At 40.0% G+C, this 25,268-nt stretch overlaps 2 protein-coding genes across 2 annotated transcripts; one reads left to right on the top strand and one right to left on the bottom strand.

The window, feature by feature from the left end:
* Positions 1 to 242: 242 nt before the first annotated feature.
* LOC131230899 (serine carboxypeptidase-like 26) lies at positions 243 to 10,567 on the bottom strand. The gene is made up of 10 exons (XM_058226920.1): positions 10,275 to 10,567; positions 9,989 to 10,096; positions 8,807 to 8,902; positions 8,072 to 8,164; positions 7,580 to 7,668; positions 5,386 to 5,658; positions 4,579 to 4,733; positions 3,550 to 3,645; positions 1,713 to 1,818; positions 243 to 701 (listed from the first exon to the last, which is right to left on the bottom strand). The coding sequence occupies exons 1-10, from the start codon at positions 10,543 to 10,545 to the stop codon at positions 552 to 554; spliced, it is 1,437 nt and encodes a 478-aa protein (XP_058082903.1). The 5' UTR covers positions 10,546 to 10,567; the 3' UTR covers positions 243 to 551.
* Positions 10,568 to 18,519: 7,952 nt separating this feature from the next.
* Positions 18,520 to 23,270, top strand: LOC131231240 (nifU-like protein 1, chloroplastic). Its single transcript, XM_058227372.1, has 3 exons — positions 18,520 to 18,904; positions 22,725 to 22,861; positions 22,935 to 23,270. The coding sequence occupies exons 1-3, from the start codon at positions 18,565 to 18,567 to the stop codon at positions 23,121 to 23,123; spliced, it is 666 nt and encodes a 221-aa protein (XP_058083355.1). The 5' UTR covers positions 18,520 to 18,564; the 3' UTR covers positions 23,124 to 23,270.
* The last annotated feature ends 1,998 nt before the right edge of the window (positions 23,271 to 25,268 follow it).

Genomic DNA, 25,268 nt, shown 5'->3' with positions numbered 1-25,268 from the left:
AACATCTTGTTGTCTTCTATGATGAAACCCACCATTGGATCTCATCTCCTCCTTTCAACTCCAAAGTCACCAATGACTATAAACCCAACACCAAATCTTATGTATGTTGAAGCTAATCCCAATCAAAGATCGAAAAGCCTACCCCCTTGATCAGCAATCTTAGCAAGTTTGTCATCTTCATCCATCCATTACAATCGAAAATGCTATTAGATCATTCATCAATTATATCTTATAAATTATTTAAGTATTTACTCACCTCATGCTACTAGCCATTTCATCGCAATATTACCGATGAATTTTTCTTTTACAACATCCACTACCTTTAAAATTCAAGCTACTCTTTTCAAAGCACCTAATATCATTTGCTAGTGAAATAAATAACTTACATTTTCCACAATATAGTATCTATAACTTAACAAATTAACTAAAGTTCTTATTCCTCTAAAGTAAAAGTAGCCGAAACAAATAAAATCCGTCCATCTTTTCTCTTCAGTCGTGTGTGAGCGATGGGCCAAACCCAAATCGGTTGAGCCGGGCGGTTCGGCCATGGTTCATTTATGTGTGGTGGGGACGGGTTGACCCCATAAGAAAGAATTGATGAGCAGAAAAGCCTCACTAGGCTTGTTGAGAGGCACCAAGTGACCAGCTCCTCTTACTGTTACAAATGTTAGCGACTCATGCTCCACAAATCTCCCTCCAACCTGCATTTCAATGGCAATCTGATCCATTAATCATATCGTGTCCAAAACTAACAATCCACGGATCTTCTTGTTATTTTAGATCATCAATGGGCTGATCCATGGTATTAAAGGGCATGAGACCTGTTGTATGTGATCCTTGATCAAGGACATGTAGTCATTGATTTTGAGCACATTGGGCCGGAGGTTTGGCGATCCAGACCATTGATTAGATGGGTAACAATGGATATAACGTGCCCCAAAATCTCCCTGATGGTATGATGCAGAACTTTGATTAGTAGCCTGCCAATGGACGGTTAAGAAAAAGATTGGACGGGTCTGATCTTCTGGTCCTGGAGATATTTGGAGCATGGCTTATCCACTCTGGATACCATCAGATCAATGGTTTGGATCAACAACCATGGGCCTCACTGGTATTGACTCAAGTAGGGAACAAATCACAACGTACAAACCATCTCTACCGTCCAATTAGCACACACCCACACTGATCTGGACCTTTTGATAGATGGACCCAGAAATCATACTAAAACCAGATGATCCTAACCATCCTCAATCGCCTTTTCTATGGACGGTTGTCCGTAGCCTCCTCACCCGATTCCTGGGTCTGGATCGACAGGCATGTGTACAAAACGAGGGGAAATGGTTTACACTGAATTTCAGTGTATTAGAGATGATAATTACACTGGGGACCTGGGAAATGGAGAATTTGATCTTTTCACTGAGCATACACCTCAGTCTGGTGTATAAACCATCTCTAACACATACCAATTGATCTGATTTGTCCAATCAGTGGGCCACAGCATAGAAAACAATGTACAACCACTGATTCACTTGGTGGCCCACATGACATTTGAATCGTCCTGATTTTTGAGGCATCATAATTTCATGGTAGGTCAATCCTTTCGGACGGTTTGGATTCCATGAAAATAGTCAACATGGCCCTTCATACAACAGTTGTAGAATATACTGGAGCTTGTTTATATATACAACCCCTACAGAGATAGATGGACTGACCTGATTGTTGTAGTACCAAGAACGCCATGGAGTTTTGAGGGGCAGCCCCAAAGCCTCTATCCAATATCTAGAGCCAATCACTGGGACCCTGCCATCTGTGTCCCCACTGTAGTGGGTCCCACCCAAGCCACATGAAGATTAGAAACGACCCACAAAAATCCCGGAAACGGATTGGCTACTCCCCCTGCCACCAGCCACTCTGTGGGCCCATCATGATGCATGTGTTTCATCCACTCCGTTCATCCATTTTTACAGATCATTTTAGGGCTTGATACAAAAAATGAGAGGGATAAAAATCTCACCACACCACAGGAAAACAATAGTAATTGAATATCCACCATTAAAATCCTCCTAAGGCCCACTGTACTGTTTATCTGACATCCAATATGTTGATTAGGTCATATAGACCCAGATGAAGGGGAAAAAACAAAGATCAGCTTGATCCAAAACTTTTATGTCCCCCAAAAAGTTTTTAATGGTCGACATTCATTCAACCCTTTTTCCTGTAATGTGGTCCAGTTGAGATTGGGATATACCTCATTTTTGGTCTCATACCATAAAATGATAAAAATAATATATGGACGGCATGGATAAAACACATACATCATGGTGGGCCCCACAGAGCACCGACCAGGCAGGGGACTAGCCAATCCGTTTCCAAAAATCTCATCCCCGTCCCACTTGATTGTTTCACGTGAGCGTCCTCCAAACACACGTGACTTTTTGTCAGACACCGCTCGGTCAGTCAGACCCAGCTTTTTCCATGCAGTTCTGCACCGTCAGATTCTCTCTCTTAATGGACCGTCGGCCTTTCAGATCGAGAAAGACTTCGATACTCTGGCAGAGCGTTACGGACGATACTCGGGCACTTTTAAATTGACTCGAATTGAATTGAGTACTTCACATATAAGTCAAATAAACTGTACAGGTTGTGGGTCACAGTTTAGATGTATCATGACCCGAAAATTAGAATAATTTTATAATTAGACTATCAGATTGGTAGACATATTTATTGGACGGTTAAAAATGAAATATCCGATGGTCCGATGTCATCAAACGTCCACTAATCAGATACCAAGATTGTTTAGACGATCTGATGGGATGTTGAGTTAGTAACATTCAAGTTAATATGCCACGTGTACAAGTCATCAGTACCTGGGTATCAAGTGTGATACTCAGCCGGAGTATCAAAGATGATAGTAGAACTACCATGGGCTCATGCAATACGTATGCGCACCAAAACTAAGGCGTGTAAACTACCTCTGGCGCACTGGCCCATTGATCCTGACCGTCTAATCAAGTGGGTCCACCTCTTGGATGTGCCAAAACAAAAAATCAGCGATGGACCGATCTCAACCATCTGATCCGTAGCTTTTGACTGGTTGGGGAGATGAGAACATCCCATCCGTGAAATTTTCAGAGTATGGCATATGTAAGAAATGTTCCATCTATTAGACAATCCAGATTAATGGGTTTTTGCGTTAGATAGACTGCATACACTCATTTTTATGAAAATTTGTGAGAAGTGATAGTGTAATACATAACCCCCAACCACTCGTGTGCTTGAGACATCCAACCCTTCCAATAGATTGGGCCCACCATGTGGATTGCCTTGTGAAAAAATTAACCCCATCCACTAATTATATAGGCCACACCATAGAAAAAGATGCCTATCTGCTGTAAATAACAAAATACAAGTGTGGCCCAACTGATGAGTGGTTGTGGCTATTTTTTTGAAAAGGTGATTCTTGTGATAGGGCCAACCCATTGGACGGGTTGGATGTCCCACACGCATGACAGATTGGAAGTAAATGAAAATTTAACAGTGGAAGCGCACCTGTAGACCCAGATCCTCAGCCCACCTTTGATGAGTTTCGTGTAGATTGGTAAAACAGAAAATACTGTAAAATCATATGTCCGCAGTATGGAATTACTGAAAAAAATAAAAATAAAAAATAAATAAAATAATATTAATAAATAAAATGAAATTATAGAAAGATTAAGAGCTTTGCCAAGCCCACACGTGTGTGCAAGGCACACCAAAATAGTACTAATATCCAAGCCATTCATCAGATGTATCTGATGGTATGGATGTTTTTTGCCTAAAAATAAAGCTGGGCCACTTAACAGGTGAACCACAATATTAGAAATTTGTGGACGGTCAAAAAACTTCGGCCCAGCTCTGTTTATCCGTTCGTGCATTTTTTTAAATATAAACTATGGCGTAGGGCATCTACATAATGGTAACTCTCTCATGGATGGATGGATCCCGTACCTATTTGCACGTGTGGAGTATAGACAAGCTGCCCTGCACGTGCTTAGCAAAGCTCTCCGAATAAAACATCATAGATAAATGCTCTGGTGTTCTCAGAGCATTAGAAGTTATAATGCTCCTGGTTGCATCGGTTCACTTGGACAGTCCAATCGACCGATCCAAACTGTCCATTAAGTTCATAACACATTTCATGGGCTACCATGAAAAAATCACACTGATCGGATGATCTAAGCCATCACTAATTTAGCCTTATCTTCTGTCATTTTTCCAACCCATGGATCGGATGGTTACAGTTGCTTGACAAGAGTAATTCTTTGGAATCATAAGCAATCCATGATGATCCCTAACAAATAGATGTATCAAATTGTTGATTGGACCTATTTTTGCATAAATGATCTTGACCGTCCATATTTAAGTCCATTGATAAAATGGCTAATATTTGTTAAATCAGTGATCTGTTTCCATGATAGCCCATGGAATAAGGGCCATACCTAATGAACAGTCTAGATCAATAGATTGGATTACGCATCTCAATAAAACTAGGAGCAATATAACTTATAAATTCATTTTCTGTGTGCGTTTTATTCTTACTTGCAAACCTCCCATTTTCCATTAATATTTCCTGTTACATTTGCATGAAGTGATGTTTGGACGTCCAGCCGATTGAAATATTCTTCAGCATACTTTGAGTAACATGGGTCATATCCACCATAAATTCTCATCCTCCTCAAACTATTTTTTTGTACCTGAAAAAAAATACATTTTATTTTATTAAGAAAATATTTCTGAATTTATATAATTCATTTTTTTCCAACGATCTCTCTCTCTCTCTCTCACTCTCTTTTTGTGGCCCACCTGATGCGTAAAATGGCTCGGATTTTAGGCCAAAAGATCTAAACAGTGTGGGCTACTTGATGGAAAGATCTGATCAAGAATGCATATTCCATATAGGCACCTGTGCCCGCATGTGGATGGATGGACAGAGCTCCCGCTGCACACCCATGGAATTAGCAAACCCCCATTTATAAATTATAATTTTAATTATTTACCTTTTGTATTCCATTCAAGTTAAGCTTGTGTGAGAGATCCATTCCGTTCATTAGGTGGACCCCGCATTGTAGTGTGGTGACTTGGCACATCAGGCTAGTTTGTACAAAAAAAGATGGTCCAAATTCGAAAATGATTGATCAACGGTCCATGTTTGGTCTGCCTACGTGGGCCACATGATCAACAACCCAGCCTGACTTTACTAAGGCAGTGTATACACATCCTGGCCCACCTAATGACCGGCTTGAATCTCCCACACGTGTCGCATCAAGCCATGAGACTAGCTGTATCCTCAAGCATGGATCATCTACGAATTTAGAGAACATAAATCAAAGAGTATAAAACAATCACCTTAGGATTAGAACCATCCATGCGGTCCCCAGCCGAAGAATCTGAACCGTCGATCACGCACTTGGGCGCATAGATATTGTAAATATCAATCTCTCTGTACAGTTGGTAGACATCAGACATGGCCCCATCGCATTCATCTGTCCATTTTAGGAGCTTGAAATCGCAGACTCGGTTCACACGCTCGTAAAGCTGGTCTGATATGACCGTATGGCTCCATGCATACTCTACTAACCCCTTTGAATCATGATAATCATCTGTCTCCGGATTACCCACCTGCAATCTCCCATGTTAAGATACCAAATTCACGCTCTATGCATGCATGCATGGATAAATGTGAGCCGTAGATTACGTAATACCTTTTCTTATATTGTTGTACATTTGATTAGATGGCAAGTCGCTATCAAAGATGAGGACCTAATCAGATAAATACAAACAACTTTCAAACATGTTTCATGGGGACTCATCTCTAATAGCTGCGTGTCATCCAATCAAATTCCAAATTTTGTCATGTGATGCCTGTACATCATCGACGTAGGCAAGAGCAATATTGAATTTATGTTTGTACTTATGCATGTACATATGTATGAAACGTATATAACTGTGTATGTAGTTGTACTATATATAACCTTAATAGTTAGGGATGTGAATGGGCCAAGCTCGGGCATGCTAAAATCAGAATTTTGCAAATTTTGGGCTGAGATCTACCCCTTAGCCTGGCTCGTTGATAGCCCTACTAATAGTTTTAATTGGATATTTTTGCATACACTTAATTTTCAGAATTTTAGTTTTTAAACCATCATTAAATTATAATTAGTTGGCAGGGATGGTTCAATTTGTATCATATATACAAAGTGCCATGAACGGTTTAAATTAACTCAACTTCTATTTTAATGATTGAGTTTAGCCTACACTAGCACAAAGTATTTAATTAAGAAAGCTCTACTATAAAGATTATAAGCCTACATTGATAACGGTGTAATATTCACTTTATGCATTTTTTTTGTCAGTTGTTAGGTAATAAAGATAATGAGCCCACATTAATGACAGTGTAATACCCACTCTCCTGTATCAGTTGTTAGGTAATGTTACGACCTTCACTTCAAATTGAAGGGACCAAGGACTTGAACAGGACACAAAAAGGAAATGCACGTTAATGACAGTGTAATACCCACTCTATACATTTCCTGTATCAGTTGTTAGGTAATGTTACAACCTTCACTTCAAATTGAAGGGACTAAGGACTTGAACAGGACACAATAAGGAAATGCAGTGAGGATGACACTCCTCTCTCTCTCTCTCTCTTTCCATAAAGCATGCACCAGCCTATAGCCCTCACCTCCCTCTTCGATTTTTTCATTTCCTTCTCTTCTTTACATGTACATCGCACATGCACATGCCATGCCCTTTTATTAATGGATAAAGAGGGATTAATGGTCCTCATTCATCAAAATTCATGTAGGGTCTCTCTGCTCTAGTTTGTGTATGTAAGGACTATGGCTTAACTTTTAAGGATCCTAAACATTGATTAGATTGAACCTGTAATGGATGATGATGCTGAAAAAGATTGTAAGATAAAAACATCCTAACCCTTCCATCAGTGGCCTCAAATATAAATGGTCCAAACTAAATATAAGAACATCTTCTTGAATATTTTTTGGACATAGTCTACGTATGGTGGGGCATGTCTTATCAATGGCAGGGACAACCACCGGTGCAAGAGTAGATGCATTAAGACACTAACATTATAATAGTAAGAAACAGATACACTGAGTTCCATCAAACCATGACATGGCGCTATTTCATTGACCCGCCAGACATGATTAAATCACAGTGTATCACAGCCTAATCTGCTCCCATAATCATCCATCCATTGAGGTTTGCTAATTTCCCAAACATGCACATCCAGCTTATCTCAGCCATCCATTTGGTTTGTAAACCGTGGAGATCCATTGATCAAGTGGGACAGAGAAACAAAAAAAAATGGAGGGCTAGAATAAACTCAGGGACCAAGCTTATCTCAGCCATCCATTTGGTTTGTAAACAGTGGCCAACCTGACGCATGGACCAGACTGATTCTTGGTTCTAGACATCAACATGGAGGGACCCACCTGAGGTCTCGATCAAACCCACGTGTGTAATGAGAATAATTTTTGTATATTTGTGTGAAATTAGCAAGATTTCAAGAAGGGCTTACTATGAAACCTTTGAGATTAATAAAAGGGTAATTCTTTTCATCTTTGTTCCTGTCGTACACAAGCTCAGCTAGTTGGGGCACGTAATGACCTGTAACAAGAAATAGCAAGTCTAACTGATCAATCTGGACCGTCTGTTGTGGCCAACAGATATTTTGCGAGCCACCATGCAAAATTCACACCAATCGGAAGATTCTAACCATCTGATCAATATCCTACAAAATCAACGGTTGAGATCAACAACTTCACCCACATATGTGTGCTTAGGATTTATCTGGACAGATGGCTATTAAAAGAAAGACAACCTACGGATGGATGGATCGGATCATCCTATCAGTGTGATTTTTCATGGCAATCTCTAAAATGTGTATGGACCTAATGTACAGTCAAGATGCATTGATTGACTGTCCAAGGGAGCACTGGGCCATTTCTCCTGATCTACAGTGCAAATACAATGTACTGTAAAATAAATAAATAAATAAAGAAAAACTGACCTGCATAACTCTCTCCTGATATATAGAAATCATGGCTTTGATACTGTGGAAATCTTCTCAGCCAATTCACCAAAAAATTGTATGCATCCTCAGCTAATAAGGTTATTAAAATAAATAAAAGAGAAAAAAAATAGATTATGTTTGGCTATGATTGTAATAAAAATAATTTGTGATTTTTGGGATTTTTACTCTTACCACATAAGAGCTCTTACTTTCCGGTCATGGTTTTAAGACACTGACTCGACTCGGACTCTGTTAGACCTAGGGCTATATATTGAGCTAATCGAGGTAGGCCAAGCTTGGCTTGACTCGTCCGTGCTCTCCTCGAGCTTGAGCTTGCCCTCGATCCTAACATCGGAGCTTAGCTTATTTGCTAAACCTTTCAAGACGAGCTCAAGCCAAGCTAGTGGATCGAGGCGAGCTTACCTCAATTCGAGTCAAGCTTGCTCCTGTCTCAACCCAGTCAAGTCGAGCCTACTCTCGATTCGGCCAAGTCATGACTCGACTTGTGACTGGACGAGTCGGTCTGTGCCACCCAAGTCTAAAATCCATGGTTCTGATACAACAAAAAAAGACTCATTTTATTGATTTTTTTTAATAATTATCATATAAGTAGAAATTCCAAAAACACAAATTATTTTTCTTCACTCCTGAAATAGCCATTAGTCGAATGTGGCCGCTTAAACTAATGCGACTATCACAAAGTTTAATTTTAATTAATTAAATAAAAATTACCAACAAATGAATCATTTAGATGAGTGAGATCAGAGGATGTGTTGGTGTAAGAGAAGCCAACTCCAACTGGGGATTCCAAAAATAGCAAATTTGCTTCTGAAAAGAACAAACAATGAAATGTCAGCCATTTTGCCAGTAGATGATGTAAATGCTCCTCATGCTTTTAACATGACCTAAATACCCTTTCTAAACTTGAAATCATAGAAGGGTAATTAGGGGTACTTTTTTCATTTTGTATCTTTTATGTGACCCTTGGAAATTTTAAATAAAATTCTAAAGAAGACATGGTCATTAGATCATTGTGATAATGCACCAGATGTTTTTGACATGACCCAAATGCCCTTTCCAAAACTGAAATGATTGAAGGGTAAGTGGGGGTGCTTTGGTCATTTTGTTATCTTGTGTGTTCCAAATACCCTTGACTTTCTCAATTAAAATTCAAAAGAAAACATTGAGAATTCAGCCGTTCGCTTGCATAGTCCTGCAATAACGACAAGATGCTCGACAAAATGCTCCTCATGTTTTTGACCTGTCCCAAATGCTGAAACTTGGAATGATAGAAGGGTAATTTGGTCATTTTATTATCTTAAATGTGACCCATATACCCTTTGATTTTTCCCATGGTCAATAAAATTCTAGAAAAAACAATGAGATTTAAGCCATTTGCTCGCATGGTCATTCGATAATGATATTTTTGACATGACCCAAATGCCCTTTTCAAAAATTGAAATGAGATAAGGATAAATAGGGGTGCTTTTGTCATCTTGTTATCTTTTGTGACCCAAATACCCTTGCATTTCTAAATTAAATAAAATTCCAAAGAAAACACCAAGATTTCAGCCATTTTGCTCGTTTAATCAATAGATAATGATGAAAATACCCCTCTTGTTTCTTTTACATGACCAAAATTACACTTTTAAAACTTAAAATGATAGAAAAATCATGAAGGGTACTTTAGTCATTTTGTTATCTTTTTCATGACCCAAATACCCTTTATTTTGCTCCAATTAAATAAAAATGTAACGAAATGGAAACATTGAGAGAAAATGCAATTAAATTACTTTAATGAACTTTTAAGAAGCTAATAATTACATCCACCCATCCTTTTTGTACACGCACCATTAATTCTACTTTTGGGATGTATCTATCAAAAAGGCTGGGTGTAAATATCAATTTCCAAACCTTTATTCCAAGCATATTTATTGAATGCAAGGCCAGTTCCATTCCTTTGAACCCTCAGCGGACCCAATTCCACAGCTGCTCCATACCCTATAGATGAACAGCCAGGTCCTACACACACCCAAAAAAAAGAATTATGTACTACTTCAATTCGCAAAAGTGAAAAAATGGTGCAGAAATCAATCAAAGTGGGTGTAGATATAAAAAATCTAGTACAAGGAATAGAAATTACATGTGGGGTGTGAGGGCACATACTCTCATGTTAGTGTGTATAAATGCTACTACATACCTCCATTAAGCCATAAGAGGAGGGGTTTTTTGGACGGCTGTGATTGAGCTTCAAAGAACCAATAAAAGAGGGCCCTTCCATGGTCTTGATTGACATTGATGTAGCCTGAGAAGTGTGAGATGGGTGGGGTTGAGGGCTGGCCAGGGAGATTTAAGACTCTATCAGACTCTTGGGATGCTTCAATGCTAATAAAGAAGCTAAGGTATGTAAGGAAGAGGAGTAGGCAGGTGGGCATGTTTGGGTGTGTGATCTTTCCAAATTGGAATTGCATTTACTCGAGGCTTCTTAAATAAGAGGTGGAATATATATTCTGGAAAGGTGTTTGTGTGGGCCTTGGTCGTCTAGGGGACATTTTCACGGGCGCACTTATTTGATACTCTGGCTGTGTATGATACTTGATATGCAGGGACTTAGAAATGGTAAATGCTGGATATATTAATTCAAGTTAAACCGACCGAAGTGTGGAGTCCGCTCTGTCTAAGTTATGGTTTTAAAAAGAAGATTGGTTGAATAATCCTAGCCTTTGATTCGTGGGGATTTGTTTGTGGAAATAATACAATTAGATCTTTTTCATTTTTAACCGTCCAATTAATGTATAAAAATCAGAAATTAAGAATATTAAATGAGGACAATTTTTTATTAAGGATACATATGAAATGTTACAAATAATTTGGACGGTTTAAATATATAATAAATCTACCTTTTTCAATTAACTTCTAAGCGCCTGCATATTATCGATCATCCTCTTCCAGAGTAGCAAAGCTTTTCTCTTTCACGGGTAGAGTGAGATGTTACATGATTCTCGCGAGATGGGATCGGAATTAAATAATAGTAACTTCTCGTGATACGTAGCAATTCTTTATGGGAGGGATTAGATGGTATATGACTGAGCACCATTTCAGAATACACCCTGGTATCAATTCTGGCCACTGGGGCCAACTTTTCAGTAATCCAGACCATTGATATGATCAAAAATAGAATTTATGTGATCATACCCAACATTTACCAAGATCCTAGTTGCAAATATTGGGACGATTTTCAGTTGAGTGTGGGATGCTTGACGTGCCACTCTTCTTAACCACCTATTTCTGGTCCATCTATGCTGGGTGCGAATAGCCTACATATGTAGCCCAGAGATGCAAGTACCCTTACATATAGCCTAGAATTTGTAAAAGTGGGGTCCACATCTGGGTGAACCATAAAAACTTCGAGTGGTGGCCTGTAATTTGAGGTTTACACCAACTGAGCTAGATCGGTTAACTCGCAAGACTTGACAAGATAAAACACGATTTGATTCAACTCGGTTTGAAACTGAGTTCGGGTAGAGTCAAGTTGATTTTTTGAGCTCGAGTTCAAGCTAGCCTTAGATCAACTCAACTAAAACCAAACCCAACTCGAATCGGACTCCGATTAAGCTAGTTCAGTGACTTGATTACTTTGTTATTAATGTTGCTCATGAAATGACCCAACGAAGTGTGGTTAGCAGCAAGGAAAGTATGTATATGAAATTAATACTTTTATTTTCTTAATTTTTATGTTGATGAAAAGGTGTTGATGAAAAGGTGTTTGATAAAATACTTGTAAAATTGTAGCTTAAAGCTTTTGAAATTTTGAAGGTGTAATCCAGGTGTTTGTGAAAACATTGCATGAGTGAATTTGGCTTGATTTTGGCTTAAACTTGGCTCATATTGCTTGAGCTACTGACCAAACCGAGCTGAGCTGGCCAGTTAAGCTCGAGTACCAAGCCGAGTGCAAGCTGAAGTCAACTAATGGGCGAGCCAAGTTAAGCCGAGGCCAGCTGGACTCAATGTATACCCTTATATGTAATTAAGATGCCCAGGAGAAAATGCATGGTACACATTCAACGGAGAAAATCCAAAGACGGGGTTCTATGATCCACACATGTCAAGTTATGTTTTTGGAATCCTATTCCACGTTGGACCCTATCAACGGCCTGGATCAGGAAGCCATGGGTCCCAACTGTAAAAACTCAAGGCTCTAAGCATAGCGTGCATATGGTCCGCTCCTGAGACACGATCCGTTCTTTTAGGTGGGCCACACCTTGAACACTACCCAAAGTGGGCGGGACAGATGTCCATAGAGGGTTGGGATTGGGATTCCCGAGGACAATAATAGATTCCTGCTTATCAGTTACAGTCTGGTGATTCACGGCATTTCCTGGATGTGGAGCCCATTATCCAGTGATCTGAACCGTGTATCTGATGGCCGTCAACGCGCATAAGCAATTCCAAAGAAATGTCAAAGTTGGATGGCCATAAACCTTCTATTGGATTGATGACCAACTAATAGACGGTTCAGAGGAAAGGTGCAACAAACGTACTGAAGGGTTTGGATCATCCAGACTGTTAAAATTCTGGGTTTCCCACAAGCATGATAGGACCCTCATATCAACGGTTTGGATCACTAAACCATGGGCCCCACTTGCAGATAATACTGTGCGGCAGGAAGCTGATGAATCTATGCCGTACAATACCTCTGGATCACCGTAAAAAAGCTCCTTTTCCTCGCGCACGTGCAGCTGCACTCAAAGTGCACGCGGGAGTTTTCTTATACTCTGACTGCCTATAGAGCTTGATACACAGGCACTTAGAAGGGGTGCACGTGGCAGATATTACTCAAATTAAACTGACTAAATTGTGGAAACCACTGTCATCAGTTTCAATACGAAAATCAGATTGGTCTTTAGACACTTGTTTGTTGAATTAAGACCATTGGATATATTCATTTTTATCCGTCCAATAAATTTTCACCAATCTGATAGTCAATAGCGAAGTGTGGCCCACAGTCTCAAAACGGCCCAGATTAGAAGATCCTACCCACTCAATTGGTGCCACTTACGAACGAACGGTTAAGATCACCTGGGCAGCGAATATTTCTACTTTTAAATCATTTGCTGTCAATTTCCTTGTAACTGATCAAACGGTCAAGATTTTCTGATCAATGACATCTTTTTGTAACCGGAATTTTCTATTAATATTAACCGTCCAAAAAAGTATGATGAAACTTCCAAAAGCACACAAGTGGGACCCACTGCCAAGGGAGGTTCCACATCTTGGTGCCTCTAGATCGTGTAGCATACACGTGGCTCATGTGTCTAGTGATCCGAACCATGAATCCTGTGGTCTAACCCACTAACTGGCCACTACTAAGAAATTGCAGCGATCGGATCATCTTAACCGTTTAATTAATGGACCTTTACTCTTTTAATGTGAACCAATGATTTTTGTCTTCCTGTGGTCTAGATTTATGCCCTTGTTTAGAAGGTTATAATCGTCATCTTCGGCTGATGGACCTTCCCTTTATTTGGACTATAAAATGAACGGTTCCGATCTAGTTCACGTATGCCACGGGTAGGGAAAGCGATGGGGTGCTCAACATTACACTACAACTACAGTACTGGTGCCTCCTACTGTACACGTGGAATGTATCTCGAATCGGAGCCGTCCAAAGAGTGGGGCATACCATAAGTGGACATGCCGCAAAAGTTAAGCTGAAAACATGCATCTAACTGCCCGGTCTGGCCCGCATCCAGTGGACGGTTCAAATTCGACAAATAAAAGTACATTAGTCAAAGGTCAGGATTGTCTAATCAAATCTGACTCTGGGCATTTAACAATCGACAAGCGTCTCACTATTTGGACGGTTTGGATTTCGAAGTACATGCCACGTGTAAAGTGGAAGAGCCCACGCACTGTAGATGCCGGACAAAGACCAGCAGCCTCTCATTCTCCAACCACGGAACGTATTTGTGCTACGTCCAAACACACCATCTCTACTCAGACCTTTACACGCAGCGCATGTGCAAACACGGCAACTGCGTTTATCGTTGCATATGGTGGACCCCACGTAGATATTACGTACAATAATCAGGCTAGTCAATATAAGGTGGGCCAGCGCTATATGAAAAGCGTAGATGGCTGAAAAAAGTTGTTAGTGGTCCATATTCAATGTAGAGGTAAATAATTATGGTGATTGGAGATACCATAGTTTCATCCATGGTGGGCTCCACCTTGGGAACGGCTTAGATTTCTCATAAAATTTCTAGATAAGCATGTGTAGTGCGTATGAATAGAGCGCGCGTGGGGCGAGCAAATCTCATAGTTGGAGTTTCTCTAGGCACCCGCACGGGGCATTGCATGCGCCACACGTTCTAATGTGTCCACCGAACATCCATGTCATTAAATAGAGGGGCCCACATGGTGTTGATAGTCGCGTGTGAGCTTGCAAAAGTCTAGCAAAAGAATGGACTGGCTGGCTGGTCGTATGATGCGGGGTTAGGTGGTGTTGCCCGCATCACCCCCCACCGGGGGTGTGGCGATGTGTTGGGTAATGTGGGACCCACAATTATTTATATTTATTTATATCCACTCCATCCATACGTTTTACCAGAATATTTTAACCTATGGAACGAAAAATTAATGATATATGAGGCTAGAGTGGACCACACCATATTAAACAGTGAGGATAAATGACACCCACCGTTGAAGCCTTTATAGGGCCCACTATAATTTTACCTTCCATCAAACCTGTTGATAAGGTCACACATTACATGGATGAAATTTAAAAACAAATACCAGTTTGATACAATACTTTTGTAAACCCCATAAGTTTTTAATGGTGAGCATTCAATCATCACTATTTACTATGGTGTGGCCCATTTAAGATTTTGATTTATTTAATTTTTGTTACAAAGAAATAAAATGATCTGGAAAAACGTATGGACGGAGTGGATATAAAACAAATATATCAAAGTGAGCCCCACAGTACCCAACATATCATCATGCTAGGGGTGGGGTGGTGTGGGCAACACCACCAGATCGGCGTCCGCGTGATGCACGGGGAAGGATACCCTATCCCCTCAGTCCATGCACAGAGCGACCGAACACGGAGAACATATGTGACTCAATCCAAACCGTCCAAATTTTGAGAAAAATGCGGATAGGGAATGCATCTACCTGATTGTATCATCTTAACTTCTGACTGGTGGACATTTGTTTGATTATTCTGGACGACTGTATATTATTCATCTGAACCGTTCATTTGACAGGCAGTAATAATCCAAATTTTATCATTATTTTAGAGGGACTTTTGGTATACCACTCATCTCAGTGAGGCCTACGATTTGGACGGATTGGATCGATATATTTGTCAGCCAGGATGCGGTAACTCGGGGTACATGAATTCAGTGATCCAACTGTCAATGCTTTGTTTGGCCCCGAGTTTTTTCCCACGGTAATCTCACTTTCTATGCACTGGCTTTTTCCAGCCATCCAAACTTTACCTTCCCAAACAAAACGCCTTTTCTCCTACAATAATACCTCAGCAATGCAAATACATTTTTTGAAATTTTCTCTCCTTTCCATTTCATCCTTAAATACCTTATCAACAGAAACTCATTTTTTAGAATCCTCTCTTCTTCACACTAGCATATCTTACTACCAAAAATTCATTTTTTAGAATTTTTTCTACTATTCAAACCGAGTACCCTTCTATTTAAAATTCATTTTTTAAAATCTTATCTCTTCTTTATATAATAATACCTTTATATCAAATTTTTTTTTCTTCATTTTATTTTGTCAACAAATGACAAAATTAGTGTCTCTATCGAATAAACGAGGCACTACAGTTATATTTGAAAAAATTGCCCTAAATCGAAAAATTTTGCACTTGCGACGCTCGGTCAATTTCATATGAGGCTCAGTCAATTTTATATTAGGCTTGGTCAATTTCATATGAAACCAGATCAATTTTATGTTAGGCTCAATCAATTTTATGTAAGGCTCAATCAATTTATAGGCTTGGTCAATTTCATATAAGACTCGGTCAATTTCATGTGATGCTCGATTAATTTCACGTGAAGCTCGGTCAATTTCATAAAGCTGGAGTACCTCAATTACATTTATCGATCTTATATGAATCATCAAGGCCAGAATGGCTGTGGCAATCTCACGCCTATGTCCTTTGATCCACTTGGGTTCGTTACTTTCAGTTCGTTATATACAAAACGCTTGGTCAAGTTTGAATCAAGAAGAATGCCGGGGCATCCCGATCTTGCTTTAAGTAGCAAGACTCGCTATCAAAGTGATGTCACCAAGTTATGTGGGTCCCACCATGGTATATGTTTTGTATCCACATCATCCATCCATTTGGAGAGATCATTTTAGGGCATTAGGCCAAATAATAAGTTAGATCCAAAGCTCAAGCGGATCCCACCACAAAAAACAATGAAGAGAGTGATGCCCACCATTGTAACCTTCCTAAGGTCCACATGATGTTTATTTGAGATCCAGCTTATTCATATGTTAACACAAACATCAAATGAGAAAAAACACAAAAATTGGCTTGATCGAAAACTTGTGACCCTTGGAAGTTTCTAATGGTGGGCATCACTCTCTCCATTGTTTTATGCGGTGGGGTCCACTCAAACTTTTGATATAACTTATTCCTTAGCTAATGACTTAAAATGATCTTTTCAAATGGATGAATGGCCTGGATACAAAACATACATCATAATAGAACTCACAAAACTTGGCGATGTAACTTCAGATGGGAAAGGTTAGAAGGGTATTTTCGCTGCCCACATTATATCCGCACAACAATGGTCTAGTTGTGTAAAGTAAAGTTTGGATGGTACTGAAAACCCAGTGTTTGAAATGTAGATATAAAGCTGGAAAAATCTCATTGGCCAATAAGAGGGGGTCTATCTACTCAACCTGACAGCACCTAATCCATGTTCAGTTGGACAGTAAGAGGGAGCTGACCAAGTTGGATGGCAGGGTTAGATGGATACTTTCGCTGCCCACATTATATCAGTATAACAATAGTTTAGTTGTGAAAAGTAAAGTTTGGGTGGTTCTGAAAATCAAGTAAGTAAAATGTGAGATATAAATTGGCCCATATGGTCAATGGGCCAAAAATCTTGCACATGATAATATCCTTACCCTTCAATCAGGGGCCCATGAATATACCGTTAGGAAGAAAATACGACAACGGTCCACGTCCGAATAAAAACAAGGCTTAATATTTGATGGCCTGAATCTTCCAATCTTGGAGATCTTCGTATGACATCTGATTCTCGTGTGAGTGTGCACGTTAAACTCGGACTTGGATTCGGTAGAGATCCCTCCAGTACCATCGTCGGTGCTGTAAAAGCTCCGTGGACCCAACCGTGATGTATATGTTTTATCACGCCATCCATCTATTTTTCCAGCTCATTTTAGGCATGATCTAAAAAATGAGGCAGATCCAAATCTCAAGTGGACCACACCAAAGGAGGCTTTATTGGACTGTCCGCATATCGCGATGCAACAGGAGCTCTATAGCTTGTAGCACTGCGAGTTAACTCGATCATTTCGACGCATCCAAACGCCGTCCCATGGGCGTGGCTTCAGCGGATCCCTGACTGTGGGACCCACCTCGATGTGTTTTACTTACATCCACGCCGTCCATACGTTTTAGACGATCATTTTAGATCACCATACAAAAATTTAAGCACATCCAAATATTAGGTCGACCACACCACGAGAAACAATAGTGATTAAATACCCACCATCTAAAATTTCTTAGGGGCGACCGGAATGTCTATTTTCCATCTAGCCTTTTGATAAGGTAACAAAGACCTGGACGTAGGGATCACACATATATCAGCTTGATCCAAAACTTTTGTGGCCCACGAAAAGTTTTTAATGGTCAATCGCCATTGTTTCTTGTGGTGTGGTCCACCTTGATATATGTAAGTCACATATATCAAGGTCGGCCCCACAGTCAGGGATCCACCCACCTTGGTGCCACGAGAGGATGGGCCCAGTCTACAAAGAAGCCCATATCAACAGCTCGATCAATAAACGATGGGCCCCACAAACAGAAAATCCAATGGATGTCTACGGGATGATCGGCAATGTTCACTCTACAACGTGGCTCACTGTGGGCCACAAAGTTAGACCCTTTCGAAAATTCCAATCTTCTATCTCTGGGCCAACAATCCAACGGTTCAGACTGTCTAACGGCTGTGACCTTTTCCAGTGCTGGCCAACCACTGTGGGTCCCATCAAAATGGACGGTTATTGATCACCAAACAAATCCCACACGTGTCCCACTTACAAATCCATGCCATCAGTGGGCCACAAGATCAGGCCCAGCAACCAACCACCACCCATCCCAAATGACCAAACTACCCTCGCCGCATCATTCCCCCAATAAATAAAGCACATCTCCTCATCAGAGCTAATAAGAGCCACAACAACAACCACAACGAAAAAGCAATTCTACAATGAATTCTCTAACTGCATCTGGATTCCCGCCACATCTTCAATTTCTCCGTACACTAACATCAAGATCCCACCTTTGCCCTTCCTTCAACCTCTCTGCAACAAGAACTAGACCCGATTTCCAGAGATGGGTCTTCTCCAAAACCGCCATTAGAGCTTCTGCACCTTCGGTGACGAAAGCTTCCGCTTCTTCTCCTGGATTATACTCTTCTCAGACGTTCGATCTCACAGTAGAGAACGTGGATCGTGTTCTGGAAGATGTTCGGCCATACCTGATTTCTGATGGTGGTAACGTCGATGTTGTCTCCGTTGAAGATGGAATTATCTCTCTGAAACTCCAAGGTGGGTTCTTTGTTTTGTTTTGAATTCTGCTTATTTTGATTTGGGGTTTACTGGAATTTGATTCTTTGGCTGTATTGGAAATGGGTTTTCAAGGGATTCTACTGGGGTGATCTGATGGTATGTGCCTTGACCAGATGTGTGGAGGAAGTGAAATTTTATAAGGAAATGAGAATTGAGAGATAAGGAAGAAAGATTAGAATAGAATGAGGAGGAAGATAATTGGGAGAGATAAGAGGGAAGGTAAGATTGAAGGATAATTGTTATTTCTCTACTCCCCAAGGGATTGCATTGTATTCTCTTATATAAGCATTACAATAAAGCTCCAATTAAACGACAATAATTATAGAAAAATAACTGACAATTTGAAAGAAATAATCAAAAGCAAAAACTTCAAATGAAAATGAAAATTCGAATGAGAATTGAAGTTTTGAATGAGACCGCATCATCTAACCGTGCTGTTCGTATTGATTTTTTGAGATTTTGGGGTGATCTGGATTGTGAATTTTTGAAAATGGCTCTAGCAATTTGATTGAGATGATGAGTTTGTGGTGGCTTATGTTGGTTGTTGAGTTGGAGGAGAGGCTTGAATTGTGAATATGAGAATTGGGTTTTAAGGGAATTTGATTGAAATGATGAGATTGTGGTGGTTTGTGCTGATTATTGCATCAGTGCGGCGGCTTGAATTGTGGAAGTGGGTCTTTTACAATGAGTTTGTTGGGGAGATTTCTATTGATTTTTGAGATATTTGGTGTGATTTGGACTGTGATTTTGGTAATGGGCTGAAGCAATTTGATCGGAATGATAAGTTTGTATGGGTTTTGTTGGTTGTTGAGTTGGAGGGGAGGTTTGAATTCTGAATGTGAGAATTGGGTTTTTGGGAAATTCAATTAAAATGATAAGTATGTGTTGATTATTGGGTTGGCAGGGTGGTTTTAATTATGGGAGTGGGTCTTTCAGGAATTTGATTAGAATGATGAGTTTTGACAATTTAATCGATTGTTGAGAGATTTAAATTCCGATTGTGGAATTTAATTCAAACAGTGAGTTCTCGCAGTTTGTTTTGGCTAAGAATCTTGTGGAGAGATTTGAACTCTGATTATGGTAATGGGTTTCAGGGGAATGTGATTAAGACAACAAGCTTGTGTAGTTTATATTTATTATTGTTTTGATTGGAGATTTTATTTTTTATTATGGATTTTTATTTATTTAAGGAATTTGCTTCAAACAATGAGTTCATGCAGTTTTTATTGATTATTGACCTGGTGGGGACTGGGGAGATGAATTCTGATTATTGGATGGGTTTTGCGGATGAAACATCGACTTCCAAGTTTATATTGATTACTAGCTTGGTGGGGAGATTTGAACCTGGATTATAGAAACAGGTTTGTGAAGGATTAGATTGAAAAATGATTTCATGCTATTATTCTATCTTGTTGCATCGGATGTTTTTATGAGATTTTAATAGCAAAGGATTTAGTATGCTAGTTCTCTGTTTAGTTTATTTGTGCCATTTAGATTCTGAGTCTTGGTTATATTTGATTATTTGATTTGGTAGGGAAGATCAAATATCTGATTTCGGAAATGGGTTTTGAGGATGAGACAGTGAGGTTCAGTTGTCTGATTTGTTGCTTTATATGAACTTTCAGGAGAAAAAGAAACGAGTTTTCCTTTTGAGTTTTTGATTTGTCAGTTGCGGGATCATGTGGAAGAATTGAATAGGGAATGTGGGTGGGTGGAAATGGAATGGGCCCTGTAGAAAATAGTTGATTAAAGGTCCTATTAGTAAGTTGTGTTTAGTAGAAAATAGGTGCTTAAAGGTCCTATTAGTAAGTTATGTGTGTTTGTGTTAATTCAAAAGTTGATTTGACAGGATTGAAAGTACTTGCGGAAGCATTTACTGTGGTCAAGTTAGAAGCTTTTATTTCAGGGTTAAGAGCTGAAAACCCAAACCTGGGGTCCACTTGTCTCAACCGAAAACCCGTCTATTCCATCCGAGGATGCACGCCATGTATCATGTAATTCCTCGAGACCAGTAAATGAACAGATTGCCTTAATGGACCTGCTTCCATCATAGATGTAAAATACGTGAGTGGTGCTTACAAGAAATGAAAATTTCAATTGTCATATTTTTAGAGTCGCGTTTGTTTGGTGTATGCAATCATGTTTTCAGCGTTGCAGTTTATCAGTTTATGCAACACAGTAAGGTCACCTGGATCATGGGTCACTTGAATACGTGATGTACTTGAACGGGTACGCATTATGCTACTTTTTGCAATGAGTGGTATGCTAGACTCCAACATATAAATATGAAGTATGCGCTGTATAGTTATACATACAAACTGATAATCTGATATTGTAGCTACTGCATGTATGAAATGCGTGCGTGTCAAATGATGATTATTATTACTATAGATCCTGCAAGCATGATATTATATGCCTACTATTGCATAAATCAAAGAATATATCTCCACCTTCTCAGTAAATATTTATTTTACAACTTAATCGATGATAAGAGTAGAGAATCATACTTCTAAACCGTAAAAATAGCAATCTAGATTGCAAATGACCCATGATCTGGATTGCATGATTTGAACAGAAAATGTAGTGGGGATGACAATCTAACCCAACCATAGTGATGTTAGTTGTGGTTACATCCATAAGTAGCTTGGTCCATCTTTATTCCATTTCATATATGTCTGAGGATCCGCATAGCCCTTGATTTATGTATTATTTGTCCATTCCTACTTTTTTTTTTTTAAATGGCAATATTGGTGACTAGAGATGACTCTCTTCAATTATTCTTGGGATGGGAGGAAGTAGGTCTTGCTTCATATTTGTTAATTCATTTCTGGTTCACACGACTTTAGGCAGATAAAGCAGCTGCAAAAGCTATGCCTGTCAATCGAGTAGGTGATTTTGGATCAGCTCTTGGGATTTCGGCTCATTTTACTCTCTTCATATTTGTTAAATGGGAAGTGCTTGTGGCACTCGCATAGGTATACAGGGGGTGTTCCTACCGCTTCTGTGCGAGGAACGACTATATTTGCATAAGACCACCCCGTCCATCAGATGTGTCACGCCATGTTTGGCCTTAATACCAAACATCAGGCTGAATCAATGCTCATGTTATCCAACCCATAGAGAATGGTGTAACTTCATGCCTAAAACCAGCTAATTCACATGGCATTAGGTTTAGAGCGTCCATTCATCCTGGTGAGGCACATCAGATGATTGATTGTGATGGAATCTATACACCATGGTGAGCATCCCCATCCCAACTCCTCCCTTGATGTGGCCTACCTGAGTTTTGGAATGGCCTGATCTTTTGATTGAGGGTAAACGCTAGGCAGCGCACCTGATGGGTGGTGTGGATCTCAATAAAATTTTCCCCCATGTGGTGCTCGGGCAGCATATAGGCACATCCCTTTATGCCTAGATGAGTTGTGGACCATAGTAAATGATATAAAATGGGAGCAATGACTTCATAGTATAATTCCCCTCCCGCGTATGATGGATGGATGCAGTTTAATCTAACCAATCATTTAGCATAAAGTTTCTTGTCACGTTGTCACATGTATGAGAGCGTTAGATGGTCTGATAAAACTATCAAGTGTCCACATTCAATGTACACGTGGACCGTCTGATGAGTAGACCAGTCCTTTTTTCAGGCAAGTTGATCGACACGGCTGGCCTCATCCCGTCACTATGCTTGCACAGCCATGTGGTGGTGTTTTCAGGCTTATGAAAACTCTATTTGCACATCTTGATTACTTTTAGGGTAGACGAGCCTTTTCTAACTCTACAAATAATGATCACATAGGGGCATGCGGGAGCTGTCCGAGCTCAACGACCACCATGAAAATGGGGATCGAGCGAGTGCTCAAGGAGAAATTCGGAGAAGCGGTCAAAGATATTAAGCAGGTTTCTGATGACCAACAAACAGAAACGACTGTTGAGGTGAGTGCCAGTTTCATCTGAAGTAACCATGGTGAACCTGCATTGATGATTTTAGTAAGCTGTGAAATTGCAGGCAGTGAATGGTCATCTCAACATACTGAGACCTGCAATCAAGAATTATGGGGGGAGCGTTGAAGTGATATCCGTGGACGGCGGAGATTGCCATGTCAAGTATGTGGGGCCTGAGTCCATCGGGTCAGGAATCAAAGCAGCTATCAAGGAGAAATTCCCAGACATTGTGAATATCGTATTCACTGGCTAGGCTTGGAGCCTTTGCATGCATCCTCCACACCTCAGTACATGTATGTATGGTACATGCGTAGATGCCTGTGCATTGATGAGCTTGTATACAGTGCATTCCTCACACACTTTCCTTTTATAATCAAGTTGAATTTTCTCGGCCGCTCAAGTCTCGAGTGTATTTTTCGTCAGACCATTGATTTTCTTCATTTTTATTTTTTATTTTTACCCATGTATTGGGTAATTGTTTTGGGAGGAAATGTTATTTCCCAGGAAATCAATTTTCTCAAAGAATCAAAACAGGCACTAGGGATCATAATTCCAGAAGCCATATCGTAAGCGCCGAATACAAATGCGTGCCCAGGATCCATGATGTTTGTTGGGTGGTCTCATGGTGAATTTTCCTTGTGTCAGAAATCCAGCAAGCCATTTATCAGGTGGACCCTATGTGAATGAAGAAATGGACAATCAGAGATGGCCTATGGTCAATGTGACTGTGCTGCTCAACTGGCGAGTGGATGGTGCTGATTTCTTTGTTATTTATTTGTTTAGGGCACATGTACTGGGTTACCTGATGATGAATATCCTGGACCCCAAACACTGGGTTCATAGTTCAAAATCCAAAAGCTCTGCTCGATGTTCGGCCGGGTCAGGTTGACTTGAACGCCTTGACAGTTCCAATTAGATGCCTTTTAATTTAGGGTGAGAATGTACTCGTGGATCTGGGCCATCCATTAAAACGGCCTGATCTTAGATTGATATTTGGCAAGAACCCAGATTGATTGCATGGTCTTAATCATGCAAAAAATAAAATAAAATCCAACAATGTCCATCAATTGGATAGTCTATGCAACTTGGGCCTAAAAGGCTGTAGGTTGTAATTGCATTGACCATCGAATCAATGGACATTGTAGGCTACCAAGAGGTGGCTGTTCGAACCCAGGTTTTGGGCAGTGGTGGCCATTTTAATGGATGGCTAGGATTACTTGCATATAGATCTACAGAAGCTTCATCTCTCTACAGCTGATGGGCCCCTAATCCAAAGGGATTGTTTGGCTCCTGGAATCTTGTGTTTGGGTCTTGAGAAAGGGTGGGAAAAATGATTCCCCTTGGAATCCAATTCCAAAATTTGCCACTTTCATAATTCCCATCCCTAATATCGGTTACAAAATTTTGAGAAATGAATTCCCATTCAAGGGTCACACACACACACACATACACACACACACACACACACATATATATATATATTCCATCCAACGGTCATATTTTTTGAAAATGATAAAAGCTCACTCTTTCCAGGGGAGCCAAACAACACCTAATGTTTCATAGGGCCCATGTTTCAGCAGCTAGTGTTCTATAAAAGTGAATAATTGCAACTAGTACTGTAGTTCTGATGGACCGCTAAACCGTGCATGGTCCATGTGTCCCAATAGACCAACTGTCTGGATTACTGAACCATGGATGCTACTTGCCCAAAATGAAAACCTAAAAAAGTCAGTTTATGGATGAGTTCAGCTCGAGGATCACATCATCCCTCTTCATATATATAGATATCAACCTTTTACATTTACATGATATATATAATCCCATAAACATCTCAATGTAAGTAGATGTGGAAACAATTCCAAAAGGAGATTAGCAATGCTTCCATTCTTGTATACATGGATGCACATACAGGTTTGTGACGGGCCGAAGAAGATTGGATTCACAAGATTGTAGGGGTGCTTGCAGCAGCAGGCACATCTGCTGTTTCAACAACAAGGAAGCAATAATAAGCATGGAAAGTCAAATGGGCCCACTCCTGATTTCTCCACTGAATTATATATTCAAGAGATCACCACCATTCATCTAGCTCCTCCGGGGCCAACGAGGGGTCTTCGGCTTTGTCAATGTAGTTATATTCTAAGGCAACACAAAATAAAAGAATCACATTAGCTTATATAGCTTCTATCTAGGGGGAAAGGATCAACTGATGATCACCACCATTGGCAGAAGGCATGGGCCCACACCCAAAAAACTGATGGGTCCCAGTGTGTTTTGCTTAGGCCACCATTAGTTAAAGCATTTGGAGAAGATACACATACCTATGAAGGCTCCTTAATCATGGTGCATATCATAGTAAAAGAAATTAAAAGAAAAAGAGCAGGAAAAAAAAAAAAAACTA

The sequence above is a fragment of the Magnolia sinica genome, chromosome 17, assembly GCF_029962835.1.
Source record: "Magnolia sinica isolate HGM2019 chromosome 17, MsV1, whole genome shotgun sequence".
NCBI classification, from domain to species: Eukaryota; Viridiplantae; Streptophyta; class Magnoliopsida; order Magnoliales; family Magnoliaceae; genus Magnolia; species Magnolia sinica.
Note: the sequence above shows the minus strand (reverse complement) of the source record. Positions and strands in the feature narration are given on the sequence as shown.

Coding starts and splice junctions, on each gene's coding strand:
- LOC131230899 (XM_058226920.1), bottom strand. CDS start 10,545: ATGCAATTCCAATTTGGAAAGATCACACACCCAAACATGCCCACCTGC. Junction 8,903..9,988: donor TAAATATGCTTGGAATAAAG/GTTTGGAAATTG, acceptor TGTTCTTTTCAG/AAGCAAATTTGCTATTTTTG. Junction 1,819..3,549: donor CTGAGGATCTGGGTCTACAG/GTGCGCTTCCAC, acceptor GACCCACTACAG/TGGGGACACAGATGGCAGGG.
- LOC131231240 (XM_058227372.1), top strand. CDS start 18,565: ATGAATTCTCTAACTGCATCTGGATTCCCGCCACATCTTCAATTTCTC. Junction 18,905..22,724: donor TATCTCTCTGAAACTCCAAG/GTGGGTTCTTTG, acceptor ATGATCACATAG/GGGCATGCGGGAGCTGTCCG. Junction 22,862..22,934: donor AAACAGAAACGACTGTTGAG/GTGAGTGCCAGT, acceptor GTGAAATTGCAG/GCAGTGAATGGTCATCTCAA.